Below are 24664 nucleotides of genomic sequence, written 5' to 3' on the forward strand. Positions count from 1 at the left end.
ATAAACCATCACTGAGATACGCTATGGGGATTTAGGGGTTGTATTACAGCAGCTAACACTTGTGACGCTAGTACACACAGCAAATTTATTTTATTGGTATTACTAACTTGTAATGCTAATACTGATGATTATGTATTTACAATAGGTTATAAATTTTGCTTAGTTCTGTATATACATTATCCCATTTAAACTCAAATCATTTTTATTACTATGCAGGTATGTTTGTTTTCCCTGTTTTAAAAATGCAAATCCAAAGTGGTAAGAATACCTGACTTACTCATGGGCACAAAGATATTCCAAAGAAAAAGAATTTCCTTGAAGATGGAGCACTGTGAGACAAACCTAAAATAAGGTTGTATTCCAAGAGTTAAATTAGCAAAACTCATTGGAAGAGATAAGCCATCTATAAATGCATTGTCAATATAAATTTTTGTTGAACTGGTCCTCTGAATATATTCCCAAATGATTAATTTTTGTGATAATAGAGGATATGCAAAAAACCCTGGCTTTATTTTTATATTTTGTAGTAAACAGACCACTATGCACTGGTTAAAATGTATTTTACAGCCATTTTTAACAGTTAGAAATAGTTTTTGTTATAGTATCCTTCTATATTTTATGACTTTAATTAAATTTCTGAGTTCTGTTCCAAACATTGCAATATAAGACAGCATAAAACACATTTTAATCATTAAATTTGTGGATAATTTTGTGATAGTTTTCAGAGACTATAATACCAAGGGACTGATAATAGAAGATAATGTGCATGAAATACACTTCAGCAAGTTCCACAAACACCATCCTCAAAGATCTTTCTTGCTCTCAGAGCCCAACAGCTAATGCATACAATCAGGAAGTCTCCCCTCTTTAAAGAGGAATCTTGTCACCTGCACAAGGCAAACTAAAGGATATTTCAAAATAGCTACATGTATCATACTTTACAAAAGCTTATACTGAAACAAATAACATTGACACAGACATGTATACGCATTTGTGATAGCATTAGTGGTTGCAAAGTACAAATACTTAGTAAAAATCCCTGGCACTTTAAAAATGATCTTAATCCAGAGATCAAGCAAATTTTAGTTCTTCATGAAAATATCTATTAAGGTAGTTTCCTACTATCTGTCACATTTGGTAATATAAAATATACAATAAAGGAACATTTTTCTTGCCCTTAATTCTGTGAGGTCCAGTGATAATATTACGACTATCAAAATTGGCAACCAAATCGATCACTTCATTTCATTGTAAAACAATAACATCTTATTTTAGCTTAAAGGTCTAAAAACTTTTTCATTGAGCCCACATTCTTGTATGAGGAGACAGGCAATTGATAAATAAACTCATATGAATATGATATGTCATTTTTCATGATAAACATAAACTTGAGTGAGAAGATAAAATGTGGGTGAAGTGGGAGAAGCTATTTTTCTTTATGATTGGATATAGGATTTATGCAGGATGTTATGTAAGGTAATAATCAGACCTGAAGAAGACTGCTGTGCAATTCTTGTAGAAAGGACATGGTTAGAGAGGGCAGGAAGTGGAAAGATGGTAGAAGAACCAGGTAAATGTGGCAAACTGAAGGAACAACGGAGAAGGCTATGTATCTGCATTTGAAGGAACAGGGAAGAGAGTTGTAGGGTAAATGTTCTTCAACAACTTGCCTGAAAAGTGGTTTTTAGGGTTTCTATGTTTATAACTGGCCCATCAACAAAGGGCAGTCAATGAACTAGAAGGGCTCTCATTGTGTAAAAATTATTGGGCTGTTTCCTTCTCCAGTGGTAAAGGAAAATCACCTGAACCAGGTCCTCAGAGACTCTGGATCTTGTCCTGTTGCTTCGCCATCAGTGAGTGACTTCAAGTGCTCCCTTCACTGACCTTTGCTATCAGGCTTCGAAATATTTCTCCCTTTGAAACTATACCCTTTTTACAGATTCTGAAAATACAAACTTCTCAATATCCCTCCTTCTACTAGTTATCCCAAAGTGTGTTGCCAAAAGTCATCATTTCATAAATTGTATTTTCTCTAGAAGGCTTATTCCACTCTCCAAAAGTTACTTTTGAAACGTAGGCAGCTAAGCATTATATCTGAGGTAAGCGATCAGCACCCTGTAAGAGTTCTTAGGATGAAAACAAAAATGGGAAATAATAAAAACTTCTTATTAGATTTGCCACAGTATATTTCCTCATTTATTTAATTACTAATACAAGTTTAGTATAATAATTTAAATAAAGTATTTAATAATTAACTTATCAGAAACAAATAGCAACAAAAACATCCCTTAAGATACCATGACTAAGTATCTTCTGTGTATTATTTTTCTATTCACAGGGCTAGCTATTTCCTCTGAAGTTATTTTCAAAGAGAGATGCCTGGCTTCTTCAACTCAGCTACTTTGAGTCGGAGGCTCCATGCAGCACTTGCTTAGAATTCTCTGAGTGCAGGACTTGTCTGCATCAAAGCCCTTTTGGACCATAGACTTTCCTGCCAGTTCAGCGGCTTTGACCCTTTGGTGAAAGAGCACTTCCCAGAATGACTTCAAGCTGAACATCATTCTCCCAGCATGAGCAACAGACATCACTGGCCAGTGTTGCTTTGTAGCTTCACCAACAGGTTTCTAGTGAACACTGTGTCCTACTCTAGTCACCTCTGTCCCCTTGTCAAAAGTCTCTTCAAATGTCATACACAGGAGGAAGGCCATGCATACAAGGCCATGCATACAGGGCAGTGCATACAAGTTCTGTTCTTGCTGACCATCGCTAGCAGGTGGTTCTGCTTTTCCCTGCCTTAAACTCTTTGTTTTCAGAGGAAACAGCAAGAACCACACCACACAATTTTTGCCAGTAATATTTGATTTAAATTTGCATATAAAGCTAAGGGTATTCTGGTACAGGCCTTTTATTAAGATCCCTCAGAAAGGTCCTTGGTAATTGGCTGTTTTACAAACTGGTCCTGACACTAGAAAGGAGTCATATCACTTCTAAAAAGGACAAAGTGTTTTCACTGCTATTCCCTGGCAAGACTCCTGTGAGAATGGAGAGTGACTAAAATGAATTCAGGATAACTGCTTTACTCTGAAAAATGAAAAGGTGCAAATTTCTGTACATTAAGTAGATGCTTGAAATAAGAGCCTAGATAGATTCTCCACAATCAACAAAAGGTCTACAGAGCATGAAGAAAGGAAGGTAGAATTTGATAGAAGTTAACCCTCTGGAAAGAAAGTGCTCCCTGAGGTTGGAAAATTGCCTTGATAAGGAACAATGATCATTAGTGCCAGGAATGTAGCCTGTTGAGTGAAAACGATGCACCATGGGGCCTCAGACCATACACTTGAGACCCAGAAACTAGGGTGAACATAATATATCATCTGGATTTGACACTTTTGAGAGTGAAAAAGGGGGACAATCCAGATTTCTTCAAAGGAAACCAAGGCATATACTCACCCTAATTCATTGCCTATTTAAACTTATTTAGCAAATATTTATTTTATGAAAATATCTGTAATCCAATAAACTTTGGAAAATTTGTTACTACTTTAACATAAAGGAAATAAAAAGTAGCAGGTGAGTAAAGTTGATGAATTTCAACATCATGTAAACCTCAACAACTAAATTTCAAAATGTATGATCATCAGAGGCTAGGCTAAAATTTAATTTTACCTGCTGAATGAATATACCAAGAAGGTAAAAAAACAAAAAAAAATTCCTTACAGCCTTTGGAGAAGGGTGAGTCCTAGTAATTAAAGGACTCTCTTTGCAAAATATCAGGGCATGAATATAAAATTTGCAAAGACAGAGGCACAGATAGTTTGACCCACAAAAGAAGAGGTGAGGAAATTTGAATACTTTGGAGAATAGTAAACCTCAGAGTGGAAAGGAGGGTGGAGAAGAGGGAAGTTTAGCAGAAGTTACTCTAAGTGGTCACATGATCCAAGGAACTTGAAAAAAAAGGCAATCCTAATATTCAAATGTTTAGGACAATTGGATTTATAAGGAAAACTAATAAAGGAGTGATTGGATACTTGGACAAGTCATTTAAGATTTTGGTAAAGAGCTAAAACAGAATATGTAAAATGAAGGTAAGTAAATTTACCCTGTAAGTACCCAAAGAGTAAATGTTTTAGGCTTTGCAAACCATATAGATTCCATTGTCATTGTAGAACAAGAAGCAATAGATATATATGGATGTATCTGCATTCTTAAAATTAGAATTTCATATAATTTTCACGTGTCAGAAATATTATTGTTCTTTTGAAATTTTCAACCGTTTGTTGAAATCATTTTTTACCCAAAGGCCATGTAAAATAGATGTTGAACTAAATTTGGCTCATAGGCCATAAATTTGCCAATCACTGATCTAAGGTAATACACAATGAATCCCAAACAGAAAGAATATAAATCAACAAAAGAGGATTCACACATTAGAAATATTTGACAAGCAGCCAGTTAAGGTTAAGTAGAAAGATTTAATTTTATAATTGAAATGTCAGCATTTTCAGAAGTCCATGCAGCCTTTTCCAATTAGTTCAAATTAATACAGTTTGGTAGGACTTTATCCAACTAAGATTGCTGGTTAACTAAGGTGTTCTCTATTGGGTAAAACATGTTTTTATTTATTTATCTATCATTACTTATTTATTTTCTCTTTCGGCCCCGCCTGCAGCATGTGGAATTTCCCGAGCCAGAGGTTGAATTTGAGCCAAATCTGCAGCCTAAGCCACAGCTACAGCCACACCAGATCCTTAACCCACTGAAAGGGCAGATCAAACTCACAGAGACAACACTGGAGACTTAACCTGCTATGCCACAGAAGGAACTCCAAAATATTACTACTTTTAAAATTACCATTATCAATATAATCTACATGTAATTTTGAGTGCACAATGTGATGAGTTTTTACTAATGTGTACACCCATATAATCACGCTGGATTATTAGTCTTCATAAAAGTCTGCTGATAAATTGTTTGGAATAGCATTAAATCTATAAATCAATTTGGGAATAATTGATTCATTAACAATATTGAGTCTCCCAGTTTAGGAATATGATGACACTCCAAAAATTTAAGTCATTTTAATTTTTCTTAATAATATTTTACAATTTTCACAGCTTAGATCTTTTACGTCTTTGTTAACTTAGACACTAATTTTATTTTGTTATTTGTAGGGCTGAAATGTATTGTACTTTTAAAAGATGTATTTTCTAATTGTTAGTTGCTACTATATTGAAATATATACTTTGAGTTTCATTGTATTGCTCTATTGCATGTTTCTTATTTCATTAATTTTGTCCTTACTTTTATTTTTTCCTTCATTCCATTATGAAATTTTATTTTTTAATATTGACATTGTATTCTGTTATCTTGCTAAATCTATTTATCAGTTTTCTACTAGAATGAGTTTTTTTGTTTTGTTTTAGAATTTAGGATCCTAAACTTTTTAGGATTTTCAATATAGTTGGTTATATAATTTACAAATATGGATAGTTTAACTTTTTCCTTTGTAATCAGTGATACTATTATCATTATGGATTTACTACTCTGTCCAGAACATCCATGACATTACACTGCTTTAGAACATGGACATTCGCATTTTATTCGCATTTTATCTTAGGGAACAGTGTTTTGTCCTTCATTTTAAGCGCAATTTTTAAGCTACTTTACTAGGTAAAAGTAGGAATTCAGTGGTATGCTTTCATTTCTGGCTACACTTAAGAAACTAATGCTATCATGTAAACTAACAATATAAGTGGAACTTAAAACAGGGACTTGCAGAGTTCCCCTTGTGGCTCAGTGGTTAACAAATGTGACTAGGAACCATGAGGTTGAGGGTTTGATCCCTGACCTCACTCAGTGGGTTAAGGATCCCGTGTTGCCATGAGCTGTGGTGTAGGTTGCAGATGTGGCTCAGATCCTGAGTTGCGGTGGCTCTGGTGTAGGTCAGCAGCTACAGCTGTGATTAGATCCCTAGCCCAGGAACTTCCATATGCCCCAGGTGAGGCCCTAGAAAAGACAAATAAATAAAACAGGGACTTGAATGCATGTCTTGATTTTTTCACAATATTATTTTCACTATTTCTTCATTTTCAAACTGAATTACACAGAATTCTAATTGTACAAGATAACATTCTACACTAGTTAGCTGCTAAATGACACTGTCACGGTCTGTCTCTCTGGCAGTTTGAGTAAGACTTCAAAGAGACAAACATCAGCTCTGTCCAGAAGACATATAAATAACATAATTTTTTGAAGTCATGGAGAAAAGAAATTACAAAAAACAATGAAAGAAGTTCAAAGAGAAATGACAGTGCAAGTAATCTAATTTGTCAAAATTATATATAATTCCAGTGAAAGCTACAAATATATCCGCTTCTATAAGTACAGTAGAATCAGATATAAAAAGTATTTCTGGCTATATAAGTTAAAATTTTATATTGAACTCTGTTCCAATTCTAGAAGCCTTAAATGATTCATGTAAAGATCATGTAAACTGGGACATGTAAATGTTTTTGATTTATTTTCCTTTGTTTCTTCAAAAATTAATTTCCATCAAATGAGATATCCAAAATATGTTCCTGTCACCTGAAATATAAAATTATACAACAAACTTGGCTTCATGTTGCTCCATATTAATTTCTTTCCACTAACTTAGCACAATGTAAAGCCAAAATCCAAAAAGAAATTTGAAAGGGTGAAGTTCTAAAAAATAATTATGTTTTTTCTCAAGATGTTGTTTCCATAAGAGGATATCCATGTTTATCAATATTGGGTATCTGAATTATGGATAATTTAATGCAAATTTTGATTTTGAATCCTTACTACTTAAGCTAGCTTTATAATTCTGCATTTTTTAAAAATTAACCTTTTTTTTGTCTTTTCTAGGGCTGATCCCGCGGCATATGGAGCCAGGCTAAGGGTCGAATCGGAGCTGTAGCCACCGGCCTACACCAGAGCCACAGTGACGCGGGATCGGAGCCGCATCTGCGACCTACACCACAGCTCATGGCAACGCTGGATCCTTAACCACTGAGCAAGGCCAGGGATCGAACCCACAACCTCATGGTACCTAGTGGGATTCGTTAACCACTAAGCCATGAGGGGAACTCCTAAAAATTAACCTCTTGAAATACATAAGAAGGCTCAATGGCTCATCATTTTCATTTTTTTAAACAGTTCTCATTCAGGAGTTCCCGTTGTGGCGCAGTGGTTAACGAATCCGACTAGAAACCATGAGGTTGCAGGTTCGGTCCCTGGCCTTGCTCAGTGGGTTAACGATCCACCGTTGCCGTGAGCTATGGTGTAGGTCGCAGACCTGGCTCAGATCCTGTGTTGCTGTGGCCCTGGCGTAGGCCAGAGGTTACAGCTCTGATTTGACCCCTAGCCTGGGAACCTCCATATGCCACAGGATCAGCCCTAGAAAAAATAAAAACAAAACAAAACAAAAAGTTCTTATCCAGAAACAGAGGCTATTTTAAAAGGACCATATAAATAAATTGTGAGAGAATAACATGGGTGGCCAGCAGTGAAATACCTTCAAAGAGAAGATATTGTTTATACAATAGAATATTTCTATAGCTTCTATAGCTAACATTCTTCAAGAGAGAAAAAATAATAAGCAGCCTCATTAGTACTAGTACTACTCACATATGCTGCAGGTGGTACTCACAGTGGTAATAGAAACAGTAACTATCTTCTCATAAGTACTGTTATTTACTAGGTACTTCATTTCTAGTAACTCATTTTGTTAGCATAATGATCTTTTGAAGTAGGTATAATACCAACCTTATTTTTAAAGGAGGAAACCCAGGTTTCGTGAGATTTGTTATTTGCTTTAGACTTAACCACTATATTATAGAGGCTCCTAGTAATTATAAAATCTGCACGTAGATATTTAACACGAAACAGATAAAAATGTTAATACTACCTACTCTTCAAAGTTATGAATGAGATTCTACGATCTCATTAGTCCATACACTGAATTCAGTGGCGACAGTATGAGTAAATATCATAATATTTGACTTAGGAATTTTTTAAATAATCTAAACAATCAGTAATGTAGTTATTCGCCAAAATAAATATTAAACACAGATATAATTATATTTTCATAAAACTCTAATAAAATACTGGGTGCTGATCCTAAAGTACTGTTTTATTTTCTCAAGAGCACTAAAGAGCACTCATGAAAATTCAGGATTCTGTTAACATTCACATTCTCAAAAGGGCAGTCTAGCCTTCCCTAAAATTGCATAATTATACACATATTGCTTTAATATGGACACTCTCTCTTTTTTTCTTTTTTGCCATTTCTTGGGCCACTCCCGCAGCATATGGAGTTTCCCAGGCTAGGGGTTCTAATCAGAGCTGTAGCTGCCAGCCTACGCCAGAGCCACAGCAACACGGGATCCGAGCCACATCTGCAACCTACACCACAGTCACGGCAACGCTGGATCCTTAACCCACTGAGCAAGGGCAGGGATCAAACCCTCAACCTCATGGTTCCTAGACGGATACGTTAACCGCTGTGCCATGACGGGAACTCCAATGTTGGCACTCTTTAGATACTCTGAATAAAGCGTCAAATGCTTTGCAGTTCTGAGGTCAGGATATTGGTCAGCATTGCATTACATCTGACCCTTTAAAAAGATTATACTAGATCAATTTTATTATCTTCTATGATAAAGGGACAAACCTCACAGAAAAGAAAATGACGGGTTTTCATTAATTATGCCTGAGTCTGGCTTCTATTTTCATTCTATAATCCAATTAAGTACAAATGTTTATGGGTCACCCACCAAGGAATTCCTGCAGAAGTTCTGTGCAGGCACCCCTAGAGGCTGTCCAGGAGACTGTGGGTGCAGGGATGGAGAGGAAATGGTAGACCTCTAGACTATCCTTCTGGGTTTCAAGTACAGGAGCTCTGCCATTATCTTATTTCACTTTTTTGGTCATCAGGTGTGTTTGAGGAAAGACTATCTCTACATCACAATAACAAAACATTCTTTCAATCCATACACTTAACTAGTATGTTCTCAGCTAACTGGACCATCAAATTCTAAGGGATCTTAACACAAATTCCCTTAATGAGAGCTATACAGCAGCAATTATATTCAGATAAAAGGCCAATATGATTTAATACTTTTATTAGTAATCTAGATGAAGGAACTGAGATTATAACTTTACATTTCTAATTAATACTAATTTAGATATGTTTCCCAACCACATTTAAAAGAAGCCTGATACATTGCATGAAGAATCATTTGAAACAATGAAGTTTAATAGCATTAGGATTTGGGACCAAGGACAAACACATCAAATCAAAATGGAGAAGGGATATGCAGGCAACAACAGCATAAAAAATAAAAACAAAAGGAAGTTATTGTCTATCCAATAATCAAGGTGTTTAAAAGGGAAAGTAAAATAGGTGAATAGTAGATGGCTGTATTAATACCAGTAACATAAGAATGCATCTTTTTTATTTGACATTGGACAGGCACCAATTAGTGGTTTGTTTTGGTGTTTTTGTTTGTTTGTTTGTTTTGCCACAGTGTGCAGCAGATTGAAGTGAGAGCAGTTTGAGGTGAGGTGGAATCTCAGTTCCCAGAACTGGGGAGTGAAGATTGAATCCTGGGCTTCAGCAGTAAAAGCACAAAATCCGGACCATTGTACTGTCAGGGAACTTCTGGAATATGCTTTTTGAAAGTCTCATATGAGAAATTTGTTGAAAAGTTAAAATAAAGACTAGCCCAGAACACAAAATACTAAATTATTCCTATAAGGAAAAGTTAAAAGAAATTGAAAATATTTACCTTGAAAAAGAGATGATTATATGGACAAATTACTCCCTTCTAAAGCTGTTAATAATTACAATAAATTGTTTTCTTGCCCTAAAGAGGATGGCTGGGTATGAAGGATATGTAGAAATAATGGCTTTGCTATACGTAAACCATTTTGATAATAAGAAAAATTTTAAATACTAGAATATTCAAATGGGAGAGGTTATAAGACTTTTATCCTTAGATAGCTTTTGCAGAAAAAAATGCATTCCCTACCCTGGCTCACTTATTCTATTTCACTGGTTTTTCTTCTCAAATATCCACCCAGGGATACTGGAAATGGTGTTTCACTCTTGTAAAATTATCCCCTGAAATTCATGTCTTTTTCATACTTTCAATGTTTATCTTCTGGTTCCACCTAGCCTCTCAGCTCTGAATTAGTACTTGCCCCATAGTCCACAAAGGTTAGGCATAAAACAAACAAACAAACAACAACAACAAAAAAAAACAGTATTAGGAGAAGAAAATATTTTGCAAACGTACTCTACAGTTCAGACATAGCACTAGCACAGTGCCACAGTTCCCAGTCACATAGGAACAAATCCTTCTAGGCTGTCCATAAATATATATTCTGAGGGTTCTCTTATACATATAACTGGTTTGTATGCAGGTTTTCCCAGAACTGCTAGATCTCACGTCTTGACATCTCTAGACGACCTCTTACCTTTCTTCCAAAAATACCCATTTGCCTTGCCAGGTTCCTCAAACTCTGTTGGCCCTTTTCCTTATAAGATCCCCAAATGACTCCATTTTCCTGGACTGCTCCGTGTAAACAAACTCTGACATTCAGACCTGTTCAGATACCTTTGATGTTCCACCAATATCTTCTCAGCACATCTTAGTTCAAGCACAGGGTCTTACTGACAGTTAAATCTGGAGGCTTTGAAATTGAAGTCCACTCTTACAAATTGCACTCACCAGCCCTGCAGCCCTGCAGACTCTTTCTCACTGCAATCACCTGTTACTCTGCTTGAGGGTGGCCTTTTTGGCCACAAAAGCTTTATTGGCCCAGCAGGAGGCTCCAGTAACACTCTGAAGAGAGGTAGCCTTTAACCAAGGATGAATAGGTGAATAAAGTGGATTTTGTTCCCCTGAGATAAGGTAATTCTGAGGCAAATTCTGTAGTACCTCCTGGAATTCCCCAGCAGGCTCAAGCCCCAGTTGTCTTCAGTGACTCATAATTATGCCTAGTTGATTTCTTCCCCTCCTTGCCTCACTGTCTCTGTCTCTCTTTTTCCTAAATAGACTAATGACAACACAAATACTCCAGGTGAAGCAATCCTAAAATAATCTATCCACCCATCTTTATATGTGCGTCTTCCAAAAAACTTTTATTTTTTTATGACATTAAAAAGATACCCCATTTAACATTTTGAGGAAAAACAAATAATCCTGGTTTCTATACATGCAGTGTGCCCAGAACAAATGACTCACATACTTGGGAAGATGTTGTATATTCTTCCCAATAGATAGCTTCTAGATTAGACAGGTCACAAGTGTGCTGTTCCTGGAAGCTCCAAGTGAGATTTCTTAAAGAACACTTCAATTCTATGATCCAGTATGAGAGGGTTCAGCCATAGAAATTCCCCCCTCCTTTTTTTTTTTAAGTTTTTATTTATTTTTTTTCTTTTTAGGTTTGCACCTGTGGCATATGGAAATTCCCAGCCTAGGAGTTGAATCAGAGTTGCAGCTGCCAGCCTATGCCACAGGCATGGCCACACAAGATCCAAGCCACATCTGTGACCTACACTGCAGCTTGTGGCAATGATGGATCCTTAATCCACTGAGTAAGGCCAGGGATTGAACTCACATCTTCATGGATACTATATCAGGTTCTCAATGAGCCTCAATAGGAACTCCAAAATTCCCTTTTTTAAAACACATTTTCCTATAAACTTCAGTAAAGTGATAAGAAAGATCCATTCCTTTCTGTTCAAGAAAGCAAATCCCTTCACGAGTTCTTCTTTGGCTCCTGATCGCGCTATATGACACTGTAAAGAATCCTGCAAACACCAAATTCTATCATTGCTGCACATGTGGCAGTTAAGTGTACTCATTTGCATAAGTTATAATCATATACGTAAGTAAAAGTGTTGTTCGTGACAGGAGAGCTGACTTTGGGGATAAATATGAATTTCTAAAGTTCTAATGGATTTCAGGAATGACATTATGGCATAGAAATAAAGCATTTCTTGCACTCATTCCAGGCATTCCAGATGGTGAAGAGTGTTACAATAATTCAATGGAAGGTAAAGCAAACTTACCCGAATCATCATGACCGAACATCTGATGTCGTGAATTGTATCATAGATCTTCTTTGAGATGTCCACAAATTGATTATCATCAAACACATCCAAAGAGTTTTTACTTAAGGCTTCCAAGGCAACATTCACTTGTGTGACAAATTCAGGAATTGCTGTTAAAATTAATAAGAAAGAGAAATGGTCTTATTTGTATTTTCAGAATTCTGGAGTTAATTGGAGTTCCCTTGTGGCACAGAGGGATAAGGATCAGGTATTGTTACCATGGTGGCTCAGTTTGCTGCTGTGGCACAGGTTCAATTCCTGGCTGAGGAACTTCCACAGACCATGGGTGTAGCCAAAAAAAAAAAAAAAAAAAAAAGAAAGAAAGAAAGATTTCTGGAATTTGGAGGAAATACCAAACCCTTTTTTTTGTTGTTGTTTCTTTTAGGGCCACATGTGCAGCATATGAAGTTCCCAGGCTAGGGAGTTGAATCAGAGCTACCGCTGCTGGCGTACACCACAGCCACAGCCACATGAGATCCGAGTTTCATCTGTGACCTACAGCACAGCCCACAGCCATGCTGGATCTTTAACCCACTGAGCAAGGCCAGGGAATGAACTGGCATCCTCATAGATACTAGCAGGGATCGTAACCTGCTGAGCCACACTGGGAACTCCTGCAAAGCATATTTTTAAACTAATATTTGATTAATAAATTTCATCTATTTTTTAAATGTAGAGGAACAAAATGTCTTGGCAGAATAATCTTGAATCTCTGAAATGTGAAGAGAACCAAAGACAATAAAGGCATCTTTATGGAGATGTTTTAAAAGATTATCTTCCTCCTTTATGGCATTGCTTTTTTTTACCAAATCTGAGGCCATATAATCATTTCTCCTACTGTCGAATGTAAACTCAAAGAAATTACAAAAAGGAATTGGTATGAGTAACAGTTGAAAATATCAACATAAAGATATAAAGAAAAAAAAGCATTTGAATTCCTAAGCAGAAGAAAATTAACTAAAGGAACTGATTCTATCTCACAGAAATAATAAAAATACTGTAAACTTTTTTTGATAAACTATTTTCCCTATCATCATAAAGATTAATGCAAAGGACTTGGTGATCTTACATACTAAATGTTTCTATCTAAAATAATAGAATATTGGAAGAGTGTAGGGGTATATCAACAATAAGGCCAGTGCATAGAATATCATTATTTTATTACGATTTCAAAATAGTCTCAAAAAACATGTCTCCAACTTTTTTTTGTTGTTGTTTTGTTTTGTCTTTTTGCCTTTTTCTTGAGCTGTTCCCGCAGCATATGGAGGTTCCCAGGCTAGGGGTCTAATAGGAGCTGTAGCCACCCGCCTACGCCAGAGCCACAGCAACGTGGGATCCCAGTCACATCTACAACCTACACCTCAGCTCACTGCAACACCAGATCCTTAACCCACTGAGCAAGGCCAGAGATCAAACCTGCCACCTCATGGTTCCTAGTCATATTCGTTGACCACTGCGCCACGACAGGAACTCCTTCCAACTTTACTTTTAAGTTAACAATAAATAACCTTAGTAAACTCTTTATTAGATTCAAGGCACTTTTCTAAGTGCTATTATTTAAATCTTAAAAAGACCTCAGAATAACCTGGCATTAATACTTTATTGAATGACAAAGGCATAGAGGAATCAAGATTTTTTCTCAAGGTCATTCTGCTAATATATATAGAGGAACAGAGATTTAAATTCAGACGGCTGGAATGCAGAGTCTACACTCTTAACTACTATCTTGTATCATATTGAGGAAGCTTCTGCTCTATGTGAAGATGCAGGATAAAAGCAGACAAATTTTTAGAGCAATGATTCTAAGCCTGGAAATGTACATACTTTATCTCATACAAAAATATTGATACATTTCTATCTTCTACATTCTACATTCAAATCTTCACATATGGCACAGCATTTCTTGCCCTCTGATCTGCCGTGTTATTGATATGGGGTAATGCTGGTGATATACATGGGTATTCATAATTTATCTAGTCCCTTCTTTCATCCACCTACTAAAATATATCATCTATACCCTACTTCTTAGTTTCTATAATCACCAGGATTATCCACTATGCTTTTCTCTTCTACCCATTCACTAAGTGCAACATCCAGTAAAAAGGGACACATACGGCTATTAAACATTTATTTCATTAAAATTAAATTAAATTTAAAATTCAGTTCTTCAATCACATTTACAACATTTCAAATTCTTGAAAGACATATACAGCTATTGAATTCTGTTTTGAGAGTAGATGGAACATTTCTATCATCACAAAAACTTCTATGGAGTATATTTTCTTTCTTTTCTTTTTATTTTTCTTTTCAGGGCTGCACCCACAGCATATGGAGGTTCCCAGGCCAGGGGTCAAATCGGAGCTGTAGTCACTGGCCTGTGCCACAGCCACAGCAACGCTTTATCCCAGCCATGTCTGTGAACTACAACACAGCTCATGGAAAGGTCAGATCCTCAACCCACTGCGTGAGGCCAGGGATCAAACCCACAGCCTCATGGTTCCTAGCCAGATTCATTTCTGCTGTGCCACAATGGGAACTCCCCTGAAGTATATTTTCCACAGTGAGATTTCACCAAATCACTGTTCCATTTAGCGAATGAAACAGCAAAGCCAAGAAGAAAGCTAATTCACACCACTCTTCCTAGGACAAAAAGTCCCAAAACATAAATGCCACTAATTTTGGTGTGACTCCCAAAGCATATCTCTAATCTAGAACTTTCCCCAGAAATATATATCTAATTATCCATTACAATATTCTACTTGAATTTTTCTTATCACCTCAAATCCAGACTATCTAAACCTAAACACATTCTTTTCTACCTGGAAAGTCTAATTTTCTTTTTAATTTTTTTTTTTTATTTCCCCAATACATTATTTTTTTTCTACTGTACAGCCTGGTGACCCAGTGACACATATATGTATACATCCCCTGTGGCATATGAAAGTTACTGGGCTAGGGTTCCAATTGGAGCTGCTGCTAGCCTACACCACAGCTACAGATACACCAGATCCCAGACATATCTGCAACCTACACCACACAGCACAAAACACCACCACCAGATGCTTAACCCACTGAGTGAGGCCAGGAATCCAATCTCTATCCCTCATGTATACTAGTTGGGTTCTTAACCTGCTGAGCCACAATAGAACACTGGAATGCCTAATTTTCTTTTTCTTTTACTATTTGTTGCCATGGTGCCCAGTCACCCATGGGGGGGGGTGTTTTCCTTTACTTCCCACTTTTTTTTTTTTTTTTTTTTTTTTTTTTTTAATCGCTGCCCCCAGAGCATATGGAATTTCCTGGGCCAGGGATGTGATCCAAGCTGCAGTTGTGACCTATCCTGTAGTTGTGGAAATGCCAGATCCTTTAACCCACAGCATTGGGCTAGGGCTCAAACTTGCACCTCTGTAGCAACCTGAGTGGCTGCAGTTAGATTCTTAACTCATGGTGCCACACCAAGAACTCCTTACTTCCCACTTTTTTACCCTCTATATACAAGTGTCCACTAAGTGTTATCTCAACCATATAAATATATTTTAAATCTATTGCCAATGTTGCCCCACTGCCTCTTGCAGCATCTCCTGCTTGAGTGCTCACCACAGTCCTCCTGCCTAAGGTCTTCTCAACCTTCAGTCTCATGTTAAGTATTGTCTTACTGACAAAACCTACTCTAAGCATTTTAAGTACAACAGTATCTGCCACAAAATAGAGTCTTGATAGGTTATTTTTATGAATGAGTCATAAGTAATTGAATGAATTAAGGAATCAAATGAGTTAATGAAGAAATAAAACAATATACAAAACCCAGACAAATATATAGGTACAATGCAACATGTTCTGCTTGCATTTCAATATGATTTTGGTTTTGTTCATACTCCAGATTCTCCAAAAATATACCAATGTGGGTTTATAAGAAAACTCAGCATATTTAATGAGTTAATCTTTACTTTTTATGGAGTTGACAAAGGAGAGAACTCAAGAAAACATGCCTAGATGTTTCACATTACCTTCAGGTTCTTGGGGTAAACTGAAACCCCCCCCCAAAACCTCTGCTCCAAAGAACATGATGAAGAAGCTCCTAGTCACTGTGACAGCCTCTATTAACCCTAACAGCATAGATGAATACAAAGAGATGCAGTCTCAAAACCTGTGGTGGTCTATCATTGACAAGACTTCATTCATAATCTTCCTCACTAAAAAATATTTTTCTTGGGATTTTTCTTGTGGCACAGCAAAAGTTAAGGATCTGGCATTGTCACTGCAGCTGCCTGGGTCACTGCTGTGATGTGGGTTTGACCCCTGGCCTGGGAACTTCTGCATGTAGCAGGTGAGGTACAAAAATAGAAATTAAATTAAAAATTTTTATGTTTTTTAAATTTACCAAACAAGTATGCCATACAATAATAATTTAATTCTTCCTATAAATAGCTTAAATCTGTTTCTACTGTCTCTGTAATTTGAAACTGCTCCCATCATCTTCCTATGTCAATCTTGGCCAAAAAAAAGACAAGCATAAAATCATGTAAAGGTCTAGTTTTCACTGTCATGTGAGATAGTGTGAGAAAGATTTAGCGTATTTTATGGAAAATACAGCAGAGTCTTTTCATTATTGCATCATGATTTCATTTTAACTCCTTTGGAGCCTCTTACAAATGAACAAATATTAGCTCCAATTCAAATAAAGTCTTTGAGAAGTAAACGCTTAATTTCTGAAGTACAGATGGAAACTACTCCTTTTTTCACTCTAACAGAGTAAATGAACTATTCAAGCTGATATGTAATACATTTCTCATTTCATTAGCTTAAACATCAGCTGTGGGTGTGCTTTATTCATACTATGGACATATGGTTGCTTGGATCAGAGTAGGAGTGAATTTTTTTTAAGGCTTTCAAGAAAATACAGAATGAGTATAATTAAGTAGCCAGTTCATGGTAATTTAGAAGGAAAAACAAATTGACAAACCAATATCAAACCCCTAATATACCTAAGTTTCAAGAAAACAAGGTTTACCCATAAAATACTGTCATGTTATCCAATCATTGATCAGAAGGGAGACACATGAAATGAATTCACTTTAATCAATTGAAATGCCAGGTAAAATAAACTATTCTGAACTTTGGAGTGTAGATTTATTAAACAAAAGTGGCCTTTGGGTCAATACATTGTCAGCTTCAAACTTAAAAAGTATCTTGTCTATTTTATACTTCCAAAATCTAAGCCAGTCCTGACCTCATTGGAGATCTGTACTTTCTCTACCAACTGTATTCAGAGTATTCAGAATAGTAATATCTATTGAATGCTTACTCGTCTTGGCACTGTGCAAGGTATTTTATATGCATTGTCTCATTTAATCCCACAGCAGCCCTGCTATTACTTTCCTGATTTTACTGATGAGGAAACAGGCCAAACAGCTAATAAGTAGAAGGTTGGTAACTGAGTCCTCCAGAGCTTGCTCTCTGAACTCCAACACTGCATTGCCTCTTTTTGATAAGTAAAACCCTTTGGGCTTCTTAATTTCAATGCTCTTGGGGAAATTAATGCTAATTTTCTGGCAATAGAGCCAATTTCTCCCAGGTCTTTAGGCTCTCTCTGGAAGTAACTCAAGAATATTTTATACCTTCTTAAGTCTTGCTAAATTTATCATGTGCTTTTGAAAGTAGGTGAGGGTACATAATTATTGAATTAGGTAGGTCAGAAAAAATTCAAACTCATTACAGGTAATCATCCCAAACGATATCACCAAATTATGTTTTCTCTCATTAATAAGATACAGACTAAAATATTTATAATTATAATATGATCTTTGAAAATTACCAGTGATAGAGGGATTAACTTTGAGAACACATAAAATGCTGTCATTATTTCTTTACATTACGCTAAGTGGGAAGAAAATAATAGAAAGTGCAATTAAGCATATGCAAGACTTCTACACATGCCTCATAAATACTCTTCATTTTTAAAACTTATTGAACAAACATTGATTATCAAGCTTCATACATTTTTTTTTAAGATTTAGGCAGACAATATTATGTAATAGTACTGTGTTTGGTCCTACACAGATCATGAATCATAAAAGTCAATAACAGAATTTTGCTATTTTTCAAATGATGGAATCAAGGATCAGGGTAAATGCTTTATGACACATTGAAGAGTTAACAAGAGCCATTCTTCTGACCTCACAATTCTACTCTACACCTACCTTTCAAACATGTGGAATAGCTCAAACAAAACAAACCATAAAATGAGACAGAAAAGACTTTACATCACTTGATGATACTGATACTTTTTTCTCCTTTTGGCAGAGATCTTTTTTCTATAAATGAAATTCTGGATTCTGGATCACATAATTAGCCTGAGTGTTCAGCTTTGGGTAGCTCCAGTGACTTAGAGACTTAGTTCTTTTCCTAGGAGCTTAGTCTTGATGTTTCTTAATAATGTGTTAATATTAATACATACAATTTATTTCTTTAAATGTTTTTAAATTACTTTTATTGGCATATAGTTGATTTATATTGTTGTATTAGTTTGAGTTGCACAGAAAAGTGCATCAGTCATATACATGAATATATCCATTATTTTTTCCCATATAGGTTATTACAAAATATTGAGTAGATTTTCCTGTGCCATACAGTAGGTTCTCATTCATCTATTTTATACAGTAATGTAGAAATTGTTCATGACTACTTAATATAAAATTGAGCTCTTTTACACTTTTCCTCACATCATTTTCAAATTTGCTTACATCACACTAATTGTTTAAACAAATTATTTATGATGACCTGTGCATTAAGTATCACATTATTTCAACAGTTAACAAATTCCTATTAAAATTTCATTGGTTAGTTTTCTTTATATTTCTTAGTATGAATTCTCAAATATTTACATTATTAATGGAATTTCCTATACTACCAAACTTCTCAAAAGTCATCAGTGTAACTTTTTACCAGGTGTGATAGCCAGCACTCAATATGATCTTTAATGATCTCAGCCTCCTGGTGTTCATGTCTCTGTTCATGTCTCTGTCCACTCCTTCCCCATATTGTGCCAGATCTGTGTGCCCAACAGAATAGAGTATAAATGATAGTGTGTGACTTCTTAAGCTACTTAAAAAAGAATTTAAGATTATCATCCTGGTCATTCTCTCTCATGTATTACTGGCTCTGGGGAACTTTAGCTGTTATGCTGTGAAGACTGTTATAGGGAGGCCCACATAGAAAGGACCTGAGGCTGTTAGCTAACAACTATCAAGGATGTGAAGCCTCAGACCAACAGCTGTATGAGTAAGCTTAGAGGCAGATCCTCGAGTTTCACTCAAGTCTTCAAAACAATTGCAGCCTCAGATGCCATCCTGACAGCAATGTCATGAGACTCTGAGGCAGAATCACCCACCTCAGATATTCCTAGATCTCCAACTCTCAGAAAATGGGCAAGATAATACATATTCACTCTTTTAAGCTGCTAAGTTTTGAAGTAATTTGTTTCGCAGTGGATAACTGCCACACTAAGAGACTGGAAGTTCAAAGAGAATACATTAGTTTTTACCTGTTTTGGTTTATCAAGTGGAATCACATCGTATATATTCCTTTTTTTTTTTTTTTTCCTGTCTCTTTAGGGCCACAGGTGCAGTAGATGGAAGTTCCCAGGCTAGGGGTCGAATTGGAGCTGTAGCTGCCAGTTTATGCCACAGCCATAGCCCCCCAGAATCTGAGCGGTGTCTGCAACCTACACCATAGCTCACTACAATGTCAGATCCATAACCCACTGGGCAAGGCCAGAGGTCGACTCTGCATCCTCATGGATACTAGTCAGGTTCATTACCTTTGAGCCACAATGGGAACCTCTGTATATATTCTTTTGTATCAAGTTTAACTCAATGTTAAACTTACGTGATTTGACTCACATTGTATGTAGGTTTAGATCATTCATTCTTGCTACTGTATAGTATTCCATTGTACAATTCTACCACAATTTATTCCTCTTACAGTTAATGGGTATTTGGTACTTAGATAACTTCGAGTTTGTGACTACTATGCATAGTGATACTATGAACATATTGTATGTCTTTGGGTACTGGGACTATATTACATATTTTCAGGGAATTTACATACATATTTTCAGGGAATATAACTATCAGTGGAATTCTGAGTCACAGCATATATTTTGTACCATGTGAGTAGACAGTGACAGTTTCCAAAGTGGTTGGAATACATTTTACTTCTACTAACAAAGTTTGAGAGTTCTGGTTGGTTTGCATCCTCACTCATGTTTGGCATATTACAGCTTTTACATTTTAGCCTTTCTGGAAGGCATATTTCCCTCTTCCCTTTTTAATACATTAATCATGTGTATGTGTGTGTGTGTTCTGCTGGTTAGGCCTTTGATTACTTTCACTTTTTTAATCTACTTTCTTGTTTTTAAGTTTGAACAGTTAAATTTTCTTCTTTTATGATTACTCACCATCTATTGCTTAAGATCATTCTTTAATCTCTTAGTCTCTATCATCAATAAAAATACATACAGGGAAAGAATGAAAGAAAAATAGAGAAGCAAGGAGCTCTCTGGTCTGTATCGCTAGCCAAACACAGATTAGTGTGCAGGAGCTGTCTTGGACCATAGTAATAGAGGAATGTGAAAAATAATAAACAAAAACCTCATTTAAAATGGATTTATGAAGCCAGAAGGGGTAATTTTCACATCAATGCAGACCCAAAAGGAAAAGACATACTTTGCATCTGTGAAAGGAGGAAGGTTACTATTTTACTACCCAGACAACCCAGAAGCAGGAAGAAAAAATTTCTCTTTGCCTGGCAATAGCCCAGCCAATGAGAGACTGTCAAATCTCTGTGAATGAAAAGCCACTATCTTCAAAACCCCATTTCCTCCCATGGACATGTTGTATCAGCCCTGTTCAACTCTTCCTTTTCTCTAAAAGAATGTTTCTCTCCTTTGTTCTCCAGGGTAGCCTGTGGTTTGCCATAGATTCCATGTCCTGAATTGCAATTCTTTGCTATTGCCAAATAAACCCATTTTGCTGGTACTGTCTTAATTTTTTAGATTAACAGAAACATATAGGAGAAAATCTTTAAAGATGCTGAGGTATGTAGATAGACTAGGAAGTCATATAGTGGGAGAAACACATCTTTCTTTAACCTGTGCTGTTGAGGTGGTCCTTCACATGTAGCTGGGGAATCCTTAGGTAAGGATAAAAAGAGGTGATGTCAGTTCCCCAATGTCCAGCTCTCTCTGTCCATTTGTCTGTGATTACATGCCTGAGGGTTAGAGCCCTTTCCCTAACCCTGTCTGCCTGTTAACTTTCTACTCACTCCTCACATTTAGTTTAGATACCAGTTCTTCTGTGAGTGTTTCCCTGATCACCACCCTCACCCATACCTCTAGCTTGGTTGGCAATCTTGTGTCTTGGACTTGCTGACACTTCAGACATACATATTCTAAAGATCCTGTGTCTCCAATTATATGTGTTTCCCTATACTCAGCCACTTCTAAAAATTGACAGAGAGCTCTTAAAATCAGAAACTGTCAAGTTACCTTTGTTTCTCAGGAAAGTGGTCAGTACCAGAGTCAGAATTCAAAATCGGGTACTCGGACTCAGAGCCTGTACCCATTACCACCATGTTTTACTGTTGTATGTGAGGGTGACCGTGCTGAAACATATCCTCCAACATTAAAGAACACTGAAGGTGAAGTTCCCTGGTGGCTCAGTGGCTCAAGGACCCAGATTTGCCTCTGCCGTGGCTATATTTACTGCTGTGAGATGGGCTAGATCACTGGCCTGGGAACTTCCTCATACCAGGAGCATGGCCATAAAGTAAATTAAAAGAAAACACAGAGCATAAAGGGAGGAGCTAAATCTTCAAGAGATAAAAGTTCTTCTATAAGATATTAAAATCATATTGGTATTAGATTTTCATGAGCAACACTGGATACTGAAAGGAAAAATAAGAAGTTATGCATTCAAATTCTAAAGAGAAATTATCTTAAAATTAAAAATCAATACTCAGCCAATTCATTAGTTAAATGAACAGTGGGATAAAAATTCTTTCAGACATGCAAGTACACAGAATATTTAATTTCCATGAACTCATTAGGAGATACTTGTCAATAAATTCTTAAAAAGTGAATCACAAAAGCAAGACATAGGGCTGAAGAAATAGTGGAGTTGGAAAGGCAGTGTAAAAAATACTGCAGGGGAATTTCTGTGTGTTGTAGCATGGAAACAATGAGGAAACATATATTTCTGAGAGCCAAGGTTCTCATTATGGAAAAAGAGAGGTAATGCATGGATTTTGATAAGACAAAAAACACCATGGGATGGTATTGCATTGGAGGTGTCAGCACAAACTCAAGTGATATAATGCCACTGGTCTAGAAATCAAACTTTGAGAATCACATGTAGCAGGCAGAATTAGTTGGCTCCTCAATACTCAACACTAACCTCTTTGTTAAAGGAAACAAAAATTTATTGGGCATCCAAACAGCAGAAAAATGATGTCGTTCTCAGCTTAGAGGCAAATCCTTATTACTACTCAACAACTTCCTTTGTCAGTGATTGGTTTAAAGAGAACCAGTCACTCTGTTCTAGCCAATGAGATTTAGGGAAATATATTGGAGGAAGGTTTCTGGGAAAGGGTTTCATGATCAAAGTGAAATACAAGAGAAATGGTCCCTCTTCTTTCTCTGAACATTTTCCTGTCTGGGTGTGACTCCTAGGAACTGCAGTGATCATTTTGTAACAAAGAGAAAGCTGTCCTATCAAAATACAAAGGGGAAAAATGTATGTATCTCTACTAATGTTAAAAAACTGTTGAATTAAACAACCCTGGACTTCTTGATATATAAACCTTTAAAAATTTGTTATTCATAGTTCAAAGAGGTATAATTGATAAAATATAATTTAATCATAAAATAAACACACTTTAAAGATAAGAAAAGTTAGTCTTTGTTGGATGCTTATATTTATACTTAATAATTAATAGAGCCACTTTTTATACCCTGTTCTCCTAACTCCAAAGCTGGTGTTATTCCACTACTCTTCATACTAATGAACATGTTTTGAGAGGTATTGTTTGTTCATTTGTTTTTAATTGTTCTGATTATCTGAGTGATTTTTTTTTCCTTAAGCCAAATAAGAATTAAAAAAATATGTCTGTAAACTCAAATGTTGCTCAGAGGGCAGATATAATTCAACACAGATGTTTGAGATCACTCTTGCATATATTTGTAAATTCCAATGCTAAGAGGGAAGAAAAAGAAGTTATAGTATTATATTAGCAATGAATAGGTAACCCAAAATATACCCCCACTGACTCCAAGGGGTTCTATTTCACTTAAGAGAAAATTTAAGAGATATTTTTATGGTTTGTAATATTAACTCAATAACAAAGGCATCATGTAGGATGACTACTTTTAAACTATTAAGATAATCTTCAGAAAATAAACATACAAATTAAAACCGAAGACATAAAATATATGGGGTTTTGGAACCAACATCAAACACCAAACCCTAAATTGCCTTTGCTCTTTTTATAATAGAAAATATGTACTTGTACATCCTTTCTTAAAAAAAAAAAAGAAAAACTTATTGAGTTCTCTAAACATACTTAATTGACCACATTCTAGGAAATTTTTTAATCTTAATCTTGTGTTACTTAAAAGCCAAATAAAGAGCATAAAATATGCATATCCTATATTTTAACCCAAATTACATTGTTTTATGCTAATTGCTAACTATGCCATTGGTAAAATGAGATATTTGATATAGATGGTATATGTCCATCCTTTCTTGCACCTTCCATTTACTGCCTTATAAACAAAGCTTCCAGATTACTATATTCGGCTTGCATTTCTTTCCCTAGCCTCACATGTATGGCTTTCAATGTTTCTTAAAACGCATAAATTATAAGTACCTTTCAATTCAACATATACAAAAATGAAGTCAGAATCTTCTATGAAATTTGCCATCATTCTTACATTTTCCACCTTAGTAAATATGATTACCATTTACCCAATGCCTTGAATGAGATGAGTGGGAGTCATTCTTGCCTCATCCCATCTACCTGTGTATCTCCCCCTCTCTCATCAAATAAGGTTATTTTTTTATATCCTATATAATTCCTGAATTGGAATCCTTTCTAAAACCCCATTACCATTGCTCTAGTTCAGGTCTTTCCTTACCATATCTCATGGTGACTTAGATGAGAGCCTCCCTAACTCTTCTGCCCCATGTAGTCCTCAGATTTATCCATCACCCACTATCACAATCATCATTACAACCATCAACAATCACCATTACTCTGACCTGCTAAACCCTCTTGGTGCACCCTTGTCGAAGGAAATAATGTTTAGCCATAGACTTCATTGCCTCCATTTAACTCATTATTCCCCCTTTAGCTTCATCTCTAATAATTTCATATCTGTCATTGTATGCCTCAAACAGCTTATGGCTTTCTTAACATGCCAGCTTATTTACACCTCTTTATCATGGTTCATCATTTCCTCTCTAA

At 36.0% G+C, this 24664-nt stretch overlaps 1 protein-coding gene across 5 annotated transcripts in view; it reads right to left on the reverse strand.

Annotated features, from left to right (window-relative positions):
• The window catches only part of CTNNA3 (catenin alpha 3), a 1780789-nt gene that overhangs the window by 363664 nt on the left and 1392461 nt on the right, over positions 1-24664 (reverse strand). For all 5 annotated transcript variants that reach the window (XM_021074380.2, XM_084997062.1, XM_021074383.2 and 2 more), the window contains one exon: positions 12101-12252. In XM_021074380.2, coding sequence (XP_020930039.2) covers positions 12101-12252 — 152 coding nt within the window. The remainder of the gene's footprint in view (positions 1-12100; positions 12253-24664) is intronic.

The sequence above is a fragment of the Sus scrofa genome, chromosome 14 (genome assembly GCF_054392235.1).
Source record: "Sus scrofa isolate SSC_HxYL_T2T_F1_AM1 chromosome 14, Sscrofa_HxYL_maternal_Yorkshire_Landrace_v2.0, whole genome shotgun sequence".
NCBI lineage: Eukaryota > Metazoa > Chordata > Mammalia > Artiodactyla > Suidae > Sus > Sus scrofa.